Below are 15,688 nucleotides of genomic sequence, written 5' to 3'. Positions count from 1 at the left end.
ATCCACCCGCCTTGGCCTCCCAAAGTGCTGGGATTACAGGGGTGAGCCACCATGACCAGCCTGTAAGGCCTTTCCTAATTCCTCTGAACTGACTTAGGTCGCCTCCCCTGTGCTTCCATTAACAACGTACACATACTTCTAGAGCAGCACTTAACCACACTGTATTTTAATTGTTTACATGTCTGACTAGCCATAAGCTCTTTGATGGCAAGGGTAATGTTTTACCCATCACTGATTGCACACTTAATAGGCACTCAATAAACACTTGTTAAATGCATTAATAATGGGTGATATTGGAAGTCTTAAAGAATGGCAACATACTTTCTGGATTCCAGACCAAAATTACAGTAAGAATTAACAATGAAGGCTAAACTCTTATACATTTCTACTACATACACCATTCCTGGCCAGAAAAAGAGGCCAAAGATTTGAGAAGATTGTTCTAACAGTGCTGGTCACTGCTAAGTTACCAGCCAAGAATAAGAGCACTTCCAGTATTAAGAATGAACAGAGTCATATCTAAAACAATTTCTACATTTCAGGCTTATTTGCCTGCCTCAGGAGAATAGAAACAATGATGAATAAGAGACCTTGGAAGGGTCACAATGTCCACCGATCACAAAACCCTGTAGCAAACTGTGATTCAACACAACTTCTGCTGAAATATACAGGAAAGTTGTTCACCTTCTTACCAAATCTACTCCAGGTTCTGCTAATGAATACAGGGCTGAACTAAGTCCTCCCAGAACCCTGCCAGTTCTACAGTGGCATTCTAAATCATTCCTCTTGGGATTTACTCATCACTGAAGAGATACAGGCAAAGCAATACAATGCTGTGGTCTCAAATGCCTCTCCCAGTAACAACCTCGTACCTCACAAGGTACGAGGTTGTTACAGGCTACTAATAAGACACAAAATCTGATCTGATCCTGTGGGAATAAAGCCCTGGTCTCAAGTGATTAAACAAATGTAGTCTACTTCTGGGTTCCCAAAGTTGTGAGGTTCATTTAGTTGAAGAAAGCATAAGGACCAAAACCCAGACAAGTGAAGGGATGGAAAGGAACTTTGCCTCTGAGGATCATCTGCAGCTGAGCAGGATGTGGCTCCATCCAGAACTTTTTGCTGACAGATATCTGGCTTCTTGCATGTTATCTTTCCTAAGAAACCAAGATGCTCCAGTTAGCCTCTTGAAGGGCCAAAAAAAAATTTGTTTTGACCCTAGGCAAGAGCAATTACCAAGCCAGTAACTCTGACTAGGTGTTTTAGCATATTTCTTTCTGCCACTATAGTATTACATAACCCCAGCTGTTACATTAACACCTGCAGCTACATTAGTCACACCTTAGCCCTTCACAAGGTATGTGTTCCTACTGTCCTCTCCCAAGGGAAACTGAGTCACAGCATATCAACTGGCTTCCCAAGCACATGCTTAGTGTATAGCGAGGCCTCAACTGAACCCAGGTGGCCTTCCTACTATTCACCTCTTCTCATGGATGAATGTCAGCATGCCCACCCCTGCTGCTTTTTCCTTCAACCTAAATCCTAATCATTGCCTGCACAGATCACATGTGATCCTTTAGAGTAAACAAGAGCTTCTAGTTATCTTTCCCAAGAAACAGGAAGGTTAACGAGGAACATGGAGCAGGAGAGGGTGGGTTTGGAAAGAGGTGGCTCCCAACAGGACTCACCTTGGAGCTGAGGTCCTCTCGTCGGTTTCCTGCCTTATTCCTGCGCAGTTTGATGGATGGAGATCTCAACAGATTCTTGATTCGGCTGGTAATGGTTGACCCTTCCACAGCCATTATGACGAGAAACCCCTTGGGACAGTCCCCGGCACAGTACTGGGTCTTGTCTCAACAGCGGCACTGTCTTTCCACTCCACAGGGCTTCCCAATATGCCCTCTCACTGACCTGAGACGGCAGAAGCCAAGTATAACAGTGTCTTACCTTCTGCCTAGCGAAGTCTGCAGTTTTTACCTCTGGGTATTGCTCTCACCATTTCCCTCATCCCCACCTTCTAGCCCTGCAGTTTCTTACAACGTCGGAAGGAAAGGCTGGCGAAAAAGGGGGGAAATCCTAAGCCACTAAGAAATGCCAGGCCCACGCCCGCCAGAGGCGTTTAACTGGCGAGATGGATGGGATGGGCCCTAGTTGGTCTCCTGGACGATCTGGTTCCCGTTAATGCCCAACTGTTCCCATGGCAACTGTAGAGTCCAACGGAGGAGGCCGCCGAGACCACCAGGGATTTCCGCAGGCCTGGACACCTGCGCTAGCGCCGGCGGGGACTCGGCGCGGCGGGGCTCGCCGCAGCCCACAACTCGTTCTGCCACGGGAGCCTCCCTCCCCCACTCCCTATCCTCCAGAGCTCGCTCTCCGCCCTCCACCGCGGCTCTGGACCTTTATCTTTCACCCGCCTCTGAGGCCCCTGCTACTCGTCAGCGCCCCCGTTCGGGCCAGCCTCACCAGCCTCGGCGAGCGAGGGCCACCCCGCTCACAGCGCCCTCGGGCATCGCGTTCGGCAATTTCAGCTCCGCCGCTGTAGCGGCAGCGGTACAGGCAGCAGCAGGAGCTATGGTGGCACGATCGGCTCAAAACGCGAACTACCGCCTGGGCCAAGCTGCGCGCCAGGTGGGCGGAGCCGATGCGAGGGGCGCGGCCTGTAGTCAGGAGAGCGCTTCCAGAGTGGACGAGCAAGATTTACGGGGGCGGAGCCAATGAAAGGGCCCAGGAAGCAGACGGCGTGGGACTAGAGAACCACGAAATCCGCACAATTGCGGGTACCGCTTTTAGAGGAAGGTCAACAGAACATGGCTTCAGAATTGAGAGAATCAAGCCTTTTATGGTATTATCAGGCCTGGTCCCCCATGTAACTGCACTTCCCAGAGCCCCAAGACGATAACCACGCCTCCAGGGTGTTAACGTTGCCATTTGATAGGCCCGAGGGACCGTAGCTGAAACTCGTAGCTCAGAATTACAAGACTGAGCTACAGTAAGAGCTCTGCTCCCAGCGACCACAAGTGTTGAGATTTAAAGCGCCTGAGGGTAGTTTCTGCTCGCAGCCAGTCCGGCACGTAGACTCAACGTGGAAAGGATTATTCTGAATAACGCAATTTAATAGCTAAGAATTTAATAGTGTTTTTGCACTGGGCAACCTGATTGGTCATTATGAAAGGGGAAAGGGTGGCCTTGAACAGAGCTTTGGGCGTGCGGGGGCAAGAGAAGACAAGTGAATATGCTATGTTAATAATACTGCAGGTTTCATGGTTTCTTTAGCCTCCGACGTCCCATTGTGCTTCCTCAGCTAAAGCTGACCAGCACTTCGTTGCTCCAGATCTTTCCTCGTTCCATTTACTTGTGAATCCTTTTCTCTAGGGCTGTTCCTTGTTGAGGTCACTGTCGAGCTTGCTGATACTAGATCGAGGGGTAGTTTTTCTAACTCATGTCGGGGGAGGCAGAGGGAATACACGGAAATGTTACATGAAATACGTATTTCCTCTGTATTCTCCACTTACTACCATAAGAAATTATGAAAAAGCCTAACCCAGAGACTTGGGCCCCAAGGGAACAGTACACTAGTGTGTCCGTCTCACCCTATCCAGATCTTTTGAATCCCTGTGGAGATGACATGTGTCTGCAAGAGGGACGAACCTCTAAGAAATTATTATACCTTATGAAAAAGCCTAAGCCAAAGACAAGGGACCCAAGGAAATACTACACTGGTGTATCTCTCTCACCCTACCCAGATCTTTTGAAGCCCTGTGGAGAAGACATGTGATAGCAAGAGGGAAGAACCTGTAAACTCATTGCTTGTGTACAAATGTTGAGCCTTGTACAGCCAGGTGGCAAAGCACATATGTGCTTGTGTATACTGTAGCCACATACTAAAAATGAGATTTGTAAAGCTCACAAGTTGACATGGAGATGATGGATGTCATCTCCCAGAAGACCAACTGGCAATAGCATGTGGCCTTCTTCCCTTCAACCATGCACTGCAAATATTATGAAACATAAAATACGATTTTCAAATTTATTTCCCAAGTCTGGAGGAAGAAGGCAAGAACCATTAGCTACAATATGCAAGAGATAGTTGGTTCCCTCAACCTCTTGCTAGTTACATGATGCAACCTCTCCATGGGAGTAAAAGCTAATAAATGGTGCCACCTGGTGTCTTTACTCGCATGCTGCAGACCACAGCAGCTGCAATCTCCACCCATGAAACTAGAGTAAAAATGTCCCAAAGAGCCATCCCTAATCCTCTCCAGATCATTCTGGTGTCCACTAACGGTTTTCTCACCTAATCACTTACGGCCAGGTAAACGGTTTACAAAGTATCATTGGTCATTTCTTTCATGAAAAACAACTGAAAGCAGTGTAATGAGGATTTCTTAAGTCTGAAACCTGGGTACTTTCTGTCTTAGGCCAAAGCCACACTTTTTTTTTTTTTTTAAACAGAGCCTCACTCTGTTGCCAGGCTGGAGTGTAGTGGTCAATCTCAGCTCACTGCAATCTCCCACTCCCGGGTTCAAGCCATTCTCCTGCCTCAGCCTCCCAAGTAGCTGGGATTACAGGCACGTGCCACCATGCCCAGTTAATTTTTGTATTTTTAGTAAAGACAGGGTTTCACCATGTTGGCTAGTAGGTCTCGATCTCTGGCTCGTGATCCGCCTGCCTTGGCCTCCCAAAGTGCTGAGATTACAGGTGTGAGCCACCACTCCCGGCCCACACATTTTCAATTCTTCACAATTCAGTCCAACTTTTATTGTCTAGGTACTATGCTGCCTTTGAGATACCAATATAGAAATAGGCTATAGGCTATTCCCATTCTTCATGAATTCCTCAGAAAGTAACAGTCCCAGGTCTAATGTGAACAGAAGCATTATTCACTTTTCTCCACTCAGATTTACAGCCATTGTATAAATTTCAATGACCACATGATCTCATTAAATTATAATACCATATTTTTACTGTACCTTTCCTATGTGTAGACACACACTTACCATGTGTTAAAACTGCCTATGATATTCAGTGTAGTAACATGCTGTACAGATTTGTAGCCTAGGAGCAACATAGCCTAGGTGTGTGGTTAAGCGACGCCATCTAGGTTTGTGTAAGTACAGTCTATGATGTCTGCAAAACAAAACCACCCAAGGTGCATTTCTCAGAACATATCCCCATCATTAAGTGACGCAAGACTCTACTTGCCATCCCAATCCTCCAAAATGCAGTTAACTCTTCGTATTTCATCATCCATACACTATTTAACACTTTATTCTGCTTTTATATGTCCTAAATATCTATACATAGTGTTTGCCAGCTTCTGAAATTCTAGATGTCTGGGAATAGATGTTATATAGTTCTGTTTAGCACTATACTCATTAGATCAAATTTTAAAATTCACCCTAGGCATAACATGCAAATAAGGTACAATTATAAGATCCTGGGAAACAGGCTAAACATTTGCTCATCAATTCAAATATTTATTGAGCACCTTTACATGCAAGGCACTGTGCAACAGCTGTGACCAATGATTGCAGTTGGAAACAGAATGGATCTCAAAACCATGCTTCCAAGACTGCTTTCCTATTTAGTATCTTTTCTACCAGCAGTTTACAATAGAAATTAGTAGAGTTTAGATTTGTCTCAAAATTTCCAACTCATCCCATAGTCTTCCCATCCTCTTAATGCACTACCATCACTATTCTACTCAATACTTATGTGTAAGAGCAGCTCAGTCATGTAATATTAGCTATGCCTCAAATAAAAAGTTGTACTTACCAAATTATTTCCCCCATTCCAAAAAAAAAGCATTTTAACTGATTTTTTTCCTCCAACTGGCAGTGAGTCTGAGTATCTTAGCTTTAATTTTCTCTGCACCTAGATATTTGTGTCCACGTAAAATTTCATTAGTAGGCCGGGCACGGAGGCTCACGCCTGTAATCCCAGCACTTTGGGAGGCCGAGACAGGCGGATCACAAGGTCAGGAGATTGAGACCATCCTGGCTAACACAGTTAAACCCCGTCTCTACTAAAAACACAAAAAAATTAGCCAGGCATGGTGGCGGGCACCTGTAGTCCCAGCTACTCTGGAGGCTGAGGCAGGAGAATGGTGTCAACCCGGGAGGCGGAGCTTGCAGTCAGCCGAGATCGCGCCATTGCACTCTAGCCTGGGTGACAGAGCGAGACTCCGTCTCAAAAAAAAAAAAAAGGAAAAGAAAAAGAAAAAACAATTATCTAAACCACTAAACCCAAAATAACACGGACTGTCTGCCTTTCTTGTGTGTTCAAAGCATTTTCAAACTTGTTATGGAAGAGCCTAGCATCAGGGATTTCATCCGTAATTCCAGGAAAAAACTATTCCATTTACTATAAAATTACACAAAGTGAACAATTTGTATGAAGCTTATATAACAGGACTTGATCTGTTAGTGACCCTATTAAGAGTAGCTGGATGTCTAAAGGATTCCTTTAAACATTTTTGTTAACTGTCAAACCCTTTAACATATCCTCCCTCCTTAAGAACACCTACTGTCCTTTACCACTAAGACTGTGTTTGTGTACCTTTATTCCCCAAGGTTAACAGGTAAACTGCCTTGCTCATACTGACACTAGAATGATTTTAGAATGACTTCTAAAACAAATACTTGCCATCAGGTTGCACACAATTTTGAAGCCTCCATGTAAAACAAGCTACAAGGATTAGAACACCAAAAACCTCCCTCAAATGGCATATCAGAAACTTTGAGAAAAGGAAAGGATTCCTATGATAAAACCATTTCAGTGGCAGCTCTCTCGAATATGTCTTAGGGAATTAGATTTCTCTACTCCAAGTTGGCACAAACCTCCCAACACCAAGTTCTGCTTTAATTATTTTAACTGATTTATTTCAGGTTTATATATCCTACCTTTCAATCACCAAACTTCTGTTCTTAGATTTCTAAAAAAATAGTCACTTTTCGAAAGCAGAAAAGGAAAGATATATATATTTAATATATAAAAGAAAATGCTAAATCTGACATAATTATATTCTTAAAAACATTCCATTTATTTACAGATGTATAAAAAGGCGAATTATTGGTCTACTGAGATCATGCTTCTTATAGTGTTAGGGTGAGAGCTCACTGTCTTCCACGTTCCTCAACTCCTCTCACTCAACTTCACCTTTCATAATCACGCATGAAATATTCATAGATCAGTTCCCCCTAGGGTAAGGTTAAAGGGTAGGAGTTTTTGGAGATTTTAGATTTCTGTCAAGACTGCAGGATTGTTCTGAAGACTAAGCCCTCCTCAAATTATCCCTGACAACACTTAGTTCTAAGAGGTCTTGAGAACACAGTATCTTGGGGGTTAGAATGATATCTGCAGCCTTCCCCCTAAAACGCCTGGAATCATCCCTCATTTTCATCTTCATACAACTCTCATCAAGAGTCAAGTATCTCCAATCAAGAATCATTACCTATTTACCTATTTTCTTCTTTTAAAAAAAAAAAAAAAAAAAAAAAGGAAGTATTACGCTAAAATGGTCCTTCTTTTCCTGAGGATTGTTCACTCACTTGCCTGCTCCTTGGCTGACCCTCAAAAGCCACAAAAAGAGCCTTGGGAAATCAGGAGGAAATGTAGGGAAAAGACAAGCAAGAAAATAATGGGAAACTGCTATACCTGAATTAAAGTACTAGCATCTCTAAGGACAATTATTAGCAGGGGAGACAGGTGCTGGATTCCTTGGCTAAGGCATTGAATGAAATCTGCTGGGTAAAGAGTGGAAGGATAATGAGAAGCTGAGGAGCACTCTTCACCTACTTCAAGCTTCAGTAACCTTTAGAGGAGGGAAGGTTAAGTGCTGATGAGCAGATCTAGAAAGGCAAGCAGCACAAAACCAACGAGAATTTGCTCCCACTGCAATTTGCAGAGGAAGTTCTTCCACCGTTTTCAGTCTGTTGATTACCAGAGTTAACAGGGAACCAACCATGGAAATAATAATTCACTGGCTAGATCCAATCCATAGTTGGTCTCACAACCTAGGTCTGAAAATACGCTGAGTGGGATTTGGGATAAACAAGACAGGAGATATAGAAGAAATAGCATCACCTAGGCACGGCCCAGGCACTGGAAGCTCTTGTGTTAGTGTTGTAACAACACAAGCAAATCCTGTCAATGAAGACAGAACAGGGGTTACATTCCAAAATATAATTATTTAAGAAAGGCAAAATGCAGCAGCTAAATCCCAGTCTATACAGTTTCAGAATAGTGATTCTTGCCCCCAGGAGTTTCCAAGAGACCCCTCAAGTGCACCATGATTATTTACAAACTAGATAGGAAACATCATTTCTATACTCAATACAAATCTCATCTTCTAGGTTGAAAACTTCAGCCTTTGAGAAATCTATGAAAACAACTATACAAAAATATAAATATCTTTACAGACTGTCAGTCTTTCATATCCTGACAGCTAATGAGTGAAAAAGCTCTACACATCATTGAATCCATGGTTGCAGATAAAAAATATATCTTGTGATTCAAATACTGCCTTATTTCCCTGGTAAAGAGTGCCTACTGTGACTTTTCTTTACATCCTGTGCAGGTAATAGTGAATGAAACCTTTAAGCACCAGGAGGCTGGTTTGATTTGGGAAATTTCCAGCCCCATGATTTTTTATTTTGGCCACTGTCTCTGGTCTGGGGGGATAATGCATTTTATTTTAGCCGTCTCTTGAGTGACATAATTTGTGGAAGGGGTAGGGCTCCCTCTATGCCTACCTCCAAAATATATATTCCCAGTAAAAATCCCTGGTACTGCGAAATGAGCTTTTCAATGCCCACAAAAATAAGGGAGAACTACTATTTTTTTAAGATCTCAAAATATTTAACTTAATAGTAAAAGTTAAAAGCATCCCTACTTTACCGAAGGCTTGAATTTGTTAATTCTGATTGAAAAGGTGAGGGAATGGGAGCTACTTGGGATATGAAAAAAGAAAATTTTGCTGAATGACACAAAGTCCTTCACTTTGGTATTCCATGGTACACATCCTCTCTCTCCCTATTCTTGAAACATCAACTAAAAAGTATCTCTTCTGGATCCCTTTGCACAAGTCCATCACATTCCTTAGATTTCAGACTTAATTCAACAGCTACAAGCTACAGTTCAGTCCACAGCAACTCCAAAGTTGCAAACAGCTCTTTCGCTTGTGGGGGAAGAACTAGAAACCACTGTGGAGTCAGAGTCCTGTTATAAATTCCTTGGGTAAGAGGGGCACCTCGTGTTCAGTAATGGATCACATCTTCTTAGAGAGGATGAGGGGACCCAGCACCACAAGTGAGGTAACACATTTTAACATGATCAGAATTTCAGAGTACTTCTTAATACCAGGGTCAGCACCCTACCCCCTTTCTCCCATCATTATCCACTGCATCATCCAAGTCAAGGATCCAAGTTCCAAGACACAAACAAACAGACGCCTGCAGAGAAAGGAGGTGAGATCAATTTCCCCTCACAGCCTGGCTTCTGCTTAAGGACAAGTAAGTTCATTTCCCTGCAGAACTTGGTGAGGCCCCCGAGCTGCCCAATTTAGCCACAACAGGTGCCAATGTAGGCATCACCTTGCTTTCCCGGCCTTCCGGGTCATTCCCTGTGAAGTTCATTTTGTGTCCAACTGACCCAACTTTGGCAGCTATAGGTGCCAAACAAGGCATCACCTTGAGACTCTGACCATCTGCATCACTGGAAGGATTAGCTACTTTTAAACCTAGAGGGGCCAACTTTGGCATAGGCCTCCACAAAGTATCTGTGCTGTTGCTGTTCTCCAGGCCAGTCTTCATGTGTAGGGTGGGGGGTGAGGACACACTTTCAGGCTCTGCAAGGAGGCCAGAAGTATTCTTCCCTCCATCAATAGCTTTTTTGTTAGAAAGGAGGGAATCCTTTATTTCAGAGTCAATAACAATCTTAAGGACATCTGGTTCAGAGGCTGGTTCTGCAAGTTGTTTTTCATTCTCAGAAAAGTCATCATCTTCCAAGTGCAAGAGGAGGGGACTGATAGAGTCACTCTCCCCTTGAACATCAGGCAACTCTTTCAAACCAGTTCCCAAGTGCTCAACCTGGAAAGCTGCTCTGTTTCCAGAAGTAACCTTACTGATAAAAGCCCGCCGAGCATCCCCTGGGAACTCTGTATCCATAGAGCTGGGTAGTTCAGCCAGGCTAACAGAGTCATCATTTAGTTGTTGATTAAGGAAGGCAATTTCATTGAGCAGTGAAGTCAGTGTCTCATCAGTATCATCCTCATCTTCCATGTTAGTTAGCAGTTCACTGGAATCAAGAGCTGCTTCCTCTATAGCTGATGTTACTTTCCTCAGTTCCATCTCTATGCTTGAGTCCTTAAGATCTTTCATCTTTAATTTATGAAATGAAGACTCCTTTGACTTCACTCTCTCCCCTCTTGATTCACTCTCTTTCCATTTATACTGAATCCCTCTCATATCACCAGAAATCTTTTTAGGTAAGAACTCTTGTGCTTTCTGCATACTGGAAACGTCAACTATTTGTGGATAACCAGAATCTTTGTTTGCCAGAAAAACCTGCGTTGGACCCAACATCACTCTGCCATCTCTGTTTCCTCTGCAAGACATTCTACTCTTGTCCTCTAAGGAATTATCTTCATTCCTGACGGTGTCTTTCAGATGGTCAGATGGCTTGCCATCAGGAACTTCATGAGGATATTTGCTGCCACCCATATCTACCAAACCTCCCTCTGTGGCCAATGATGTCACATTAACAATTCGTGGCATCATAAATAAGTCGTCGTTTTCTGAAAAACAAAAATTAAAAAAAGAAAAATTCATTTAGATCTACAGAGTTAGTATCTCTCTCTCTCTGTCATACCATATGACCATCTTAGGGAGTTGTAGTCTAAATTCAGCACTCTACTTTTATCAAGAAGATGAAAGAAGTATCAGTTCTTCAAATTACTGACCTAACCCAATAAGAAAAAACTCAACTAAAATCCAACCAAAAGGCTCTTTCCACCATTTTTTAAAGTTCCATTTAATTATTTTATAGAAATGCTCCCCCAAGTTAATTCTTGTCCTAAGGCAGAACTACATCTTGATTCTGTTCACCCAATTAACTGCTACTTAGCACAGAAAATGAAGCCCTAGAGGCAGCATGGGAACCAGGAAAAGATAAGTCCTCCAGAGTGAGTTTGGCAAGAGGTAGTAGAGACAAGGAATTTTGGCTGGCAATAGCAATAAAGTAACGAGGATCCTCATATTAATAAAGAGACCCTTTTACCTTTATCACCTAATCACCCAAGTGAGAATTCTCTTTCAACTTTACCCTTTGCCCCAAAACAGAGTAGTGCTCAAAGTGAACGAGGCTTGTAATGCAGGAGTGTTATCATCTCTGAGTACCACAAGAAACTGACAAATATTTATCAACACCAAGACCTAAGACCGTGATCATTTAACATCTTCCTTTCCCTCTGACATATTTTTCATTCTTCCTCTTAGAAATTACTAGAGTTCACAAAATGTTGCTCAATACCAGGTGTAAAACACACCAAACAGTACCGTAACTCAAGCTAAATATGTTCTAAAAATAGGGCCACCTCTTACCAAGGCAAATGCCAATGGAATAGCTCTTTTTCATTACAGAACACATCCAAAGCCTTCCTTGGTCACTGTGAGATGCTAGAGATAACTTTATCACTTCCCATAGAGGACAACACTTAAGACATACCTGGTAGAGCAACAGCACTACTGGCAACTTGAGGCTTAAGATCAGATTCTAAGAGATCAGGAGAAACAGTTACCACTGGTCCTGAGAACAGGGGACCTTTCAGGGTGAGCAATTGCCCTTGTGGAGTCATCACAAGATTGGCAGAGGTGTGTGGAGTGTTCGAGGGTGAGGTATTTTCTGCAAGAAAGATCAGAAATTAGTTACAGATAAAAGGCAATCACAGCTGGGTGTGGTGGCTCATGCCTCTAATCCCAGCACTTTGGGAGGCTGAGGCAGGCAGATCACTTGAGCTCAGGAGTTCAAGACCAGCCTGGGCAACACGGTGAGACCCCATCTCCATCTCTACAAGAAAATTTTTTTTTTATTAAGTGGGTGTGGTGGTGTGCACCTGTGGTCCCAGCTACTAGGAAGGCTAAGGTGGGAGAATTGCATGAGCCCAGGAGGTCAAGGCTGCAAGCGAGACACTGCATTCCAGCCTGAGCTACAGAGTGGGGCCCTGTCTCAAAACAAAACAAAACAAAACAAAACAACCACACCATATTTTTCTGGCTCATACACTGGGCTATCCAAACATCCAAAGAGTAAAAAAGAATATACCATTTTTTTTTTTGAGATGGAGTCTCACTCTGTCGCACAGGCTGGAGTACAGTGGTGTGATCTCGGCTCACTGCAGCCTCCACCACCCAGGTTCAAGTGATTCTCCTGCCTCGGCCTCCCAAGTAGCTGGGACTACAGGTGTGCACCACCACACCCGGCTAATTTTGGTATTTTTAGTAGAGACAGGGTTTCACCATGTTGCCCAAGGCTGGTCTCAAACTCCTGAGTGCAAGCAATTCTCCTGCCTCTGCCTCCCTGAGTGGTGGGATTACAGGCATGAGCCACCGTGCCCAGTCAGATATACCATTCTCTAAGAATATAAGTAACACATAAAATCAATATAGCTTTACTTCCAAAATCAAGATGGTAATAAGAATTTAAGACCAATTTACTTTGGCTTTGGATTTTTTTTTTTCTTTTTCTTTTGAGACAGAATTTCGCGCTTGTTGCCCAGGCTGGAATGCAATGGCACGATCTCAGCTCACCATAACCTCACATTCCACCTTCAGGGTTCAAGCGATTCTCCTGCCTCAGCCTCCTAAGTAGCTGAGATTACAGGCATGCGCCACCACACCCGGCTAATTTTGTATTTTTAGTAGAGACAAAGTTTCTCCATGTTGGTCAGGCTAGTCTCAAACTCCCAACCTCAGGTGATCTGTCAACCTTAGCCTCCCAAAGTTCTGGGATTAAAGGCATAAGCCACCATGCCTGGCCTACTGTTTCTTTTTTTTTTTGAGGCGAAGTCTCACTCTATCGCCCAGGCTGGAGTGCAGTGGCCGGATCTCAGCTCACTGCAAGCTCCGCCTTCCGGGTTCACACCATTCTCCTGCCTCAGCCTCCCGAGTAGCTGGGACTACAGGCGCCCGTCACCTCGCCCGGCTAGGTTTTTGTATTTTTTCTTAGTAGAGACGGGGTTTCACCGTGTTAGCCAAGATGGTCTCGATCACCTGACCTCGTGATCCGCCCGTCTCGGCCTCCCAAAGTGCTGGGATTACAGGATTGAGCCACCGCGCCCGGCCAACTGTTTCTTAATAGCAATGTATTAGTAAGTGATCTGATGAAAAATAGAGCCTGATTTGACAAAATTAAATTTTACAAAAAATTTCCCATTTATTGTCTCAACTAGACCCAACTTCTTAAACTCATCAGCAGAACTGTAGGGAAATCACAAAGTATAAAGTCTGAAAAGGTAAGTTTAAAAAACTACTCATTAAAAATACATGACTATAGACTAGTATGTTACCAGGACTGGTAACTTCTCAGGATTTGCATGAGTGCATATTACAACCAGAAACCAAAATCTAATGCAGCTAATATTCTATTTTTTATACAACCCATCTTTAATTCATTTAATTAAAACTAAAACTGTGGGCTCGGTGTGGTGGTTCATGCCTGTAATCCCAGCACTTTGGGAGGCTGAGGTGGGTGGATCACTTGAGGTCAAGAGTTTGAGACTAGCCTGGCCAACAGGGCAAAATCCCATCTCTACTAAAAATTTTAAAAATTAGCTGGGCATGGTGGTGCACGCTGCAGTTCTAGCTACTCAGGAGGCTGAGGCAGGATAATCCCTTGAACCCGGGAGGTGGAGGTTGCAGTGAGCTGAGATCACGTCACTGCACTGCAGCCTGGGTGACAGAGCTGTCTCAAAAACAAAAAACAAACAAACAAACAAACAAAACTAAAAATGTGGACAAGAGAAGATGGTCAGTCCAGTAAAGTCAACTGATACAAATCTACATTAAGGAAAGCAAAGAATCTCCCTCCTACCTGTGGCCTGGTCTTTTTTTCTGGAAAGAATCAAAGGTTTCCCCCTCCTGTTATTTATAAACATCTGTCCAAGATCTACAGATGATGTAGAAGATCCTTCCTGCTGTTTGCTAATTCTGGGAGACATGTCAAACTCATCTGATCCCATCTTCTTTTTTCTTTTTTGTGCCTCTAGTGCTTGCTGTTTTGCATAAATATACTCTAGCTTCTTCAGGACCACTTCTTCTGTCTTACCTATAGGTTGACAGACAATACATTAGCACTTTCTGCATTACCCCACATAATGAGAAACAGAGTCAATGGAAATCTAGTCGCTTTAACAATATTCCCAAAAACTATGGAAAGTAAGGTGATTACAATTCACAAGAAACAACCCACCCAGTCAGAGGATAACTGTGCTGTGAACTGTGGGAGCCAAGCTTTCAAATTAAGTATCTGAAAGAACTACTGAGGATTTCTCCTTACTGAAGCTATAATTATGCTCTTTACCAGAGATTATTTACTTATCTCACCTGAAAGAGACGATACTTTCCGTATGAGAATATTCCTTTTTCGAGTTAGGAGATTTTTCTGTCCTATCAATTTGTCTGCCTGATCTGTTAGTCCCTGAATTTCACTGAAGGCCTAGAATAGAAATAGTGGTATTATTGAAAATTGATTCACTCTTTCTTTAAACACAGGTAAGGCCTACACAATTCTCTAATGAAAAAAAAAAACTTAATCTAACATCTTAAGAGAATTTTTAAATTCCATTAACAATTGTTGATGTTTCAGAAATTATTTTTTGTTAAACTGTAAGAGGGTTTCTGGTTTCTGGCTTACACTTTTAAGGAACGTGACCATGATTATTTCCAAAGAGCATCACTGAATGGTAGTAGGTATTCCACTACTGCAAGGAGATACAAAACACTTGTGCTCTGCTTAGATTTTAATAATCAACCTCAAGATCATCTTCTAGTCTAACCAAAATCTGGCTGAAATAACTTTGCTCTAGAGGAATATGACTGCTTATCTTGTCCTCCTCCAGCTTCTACTTAAGAACAATTTAAATGAAATACTTTAGATATTCTACACGCAAAGTTAAAACTTCTGCTCCCTTGAATATTTCCGATTTTCTTTTAAAATGACTGTCAACTGTTAAGCATATTAAAATATCACTTATGCTGTGCTTTACACTGTGATAACCTGTACTAAGTGCTATCAAGAACACCAATGTAAAGAGAATGTGGTCAACATGGCTAACCAGAGTTTCTGACTCTATCTGAAGAAAGGATAGCTATGCCCATTTAAGAACCTGACTTTCGGCCGGGTGTGGTGGCTCATGCCTGTAATCCCAGCACTTTGGGAGGCAAATTACTGGAGGTTGGGAGCTCGAGACCAGCTTGACCAACATAGAGAAACCCTGTCTCTACTAAAAATACAAAAATACAAAATTACTACTAATCTACTAAAAATACAAAATTAGCCAGGTGTGGTGGTGCATGCCTGAAATCCCAGCTACTTGGAAGGCTGAGGCAGGAGAATCACTTCAACCCATGAGGCAAAGGTTGCGGTGAGCCAAGATTGCGCCATTGCACTCCAGCCTAGGCAACAAGAGCAA

General features: G+C 43.0%; 2 protein-coding genes across 7 annotated transcripts in view; both read right to left on the bottom strand.

Annotated features, from left to right (window-relative positions):
- MAPKBP1 (mitogen-activated protein kinase binding protein 1) overlaps nucleotides 1-4,421 on the bottom strand; it is a 54,522-nt gene extending 50,101 nt beyond the window's left edge. For both annotated transcript variants that reach the window (XM_023198378.2, XM_023198379.3), the window contains exons 1-2: nucleotides 2,464-4,421; nucleotides 1,689-1,911 (exon numbers count right to left, since the gene is read on the bottom strand). In XM_023198378.2, the coding sequence (XP_023054146.1) occupies nucleotides 1,689-1,802 (114 nt within the window). In that variant the 5' untranslated portion in view covers nucleotides 1,803-1,911; nucleotides 2,464-4,421. The remainder of the gene's footprint in view (nucleotides 1-1,688; nucleotides 1,912-2,463) is intronic.
- Nucleotides 4,422-6,853: 2,432 nt separating this feature from the next.
- Nucleotides 6,854-15,688, bottom strand: part of MGA (MAX dimerization protein MGA) — a 109,087-nt gene continuing 100,252 nt past the window's right edge. For all 5 annotated transcript variants that reach the window (XM_023198369.1, XM_023198374.1, XM_023198372.1 and 2 more), the window contains 4 exons: nucleotides 14,601-14,712; nucleotides 14,089-14,322; nucleotides 11,725-11,901; nucleotides 6,854-10,795 (listed from right to left, as the gene is read on the bottom strand). In XM_023198369.1, the coding sequence (XP_023054137.1) occupies nucleotides 9,519-10,795; nucleotides 11,725-11,901; nucleotides 14,089-14,322; nucleotides 14,601-14,712 (1,800 nt within the window). In that variant the 3' untranslated portion in view covers nucleotides 6,854-9,518. The remainder of the gene's footprint in view (nucleotides 10,796-11,724; nucleotides 11,902-14,088; nucleotides 14,323-14,600; nucleotides 14,713-15,688) is intronic.

Source organism: Piliocolobus tephrosceles, chromosome 6 (genome assembly GCF_002776525.5).
Source record: "Piliocolobus tephrosceles isolate RC106 chromosome 6, ASM277652v3, whole genome shotgun sequence".
Classification (NCBI taxonomy): Eukaryota; Metazoa; Chordata; class Mammalia; order Primates; family Cercopithecidae; genus Piliocolobus; species Piliocolobus tephrosceles.
The sequence above is the reverse complement of the archived record's forward strand: the minus strand, read 5'-3'. Positions and strand labels throughout refer to the sequence as shown.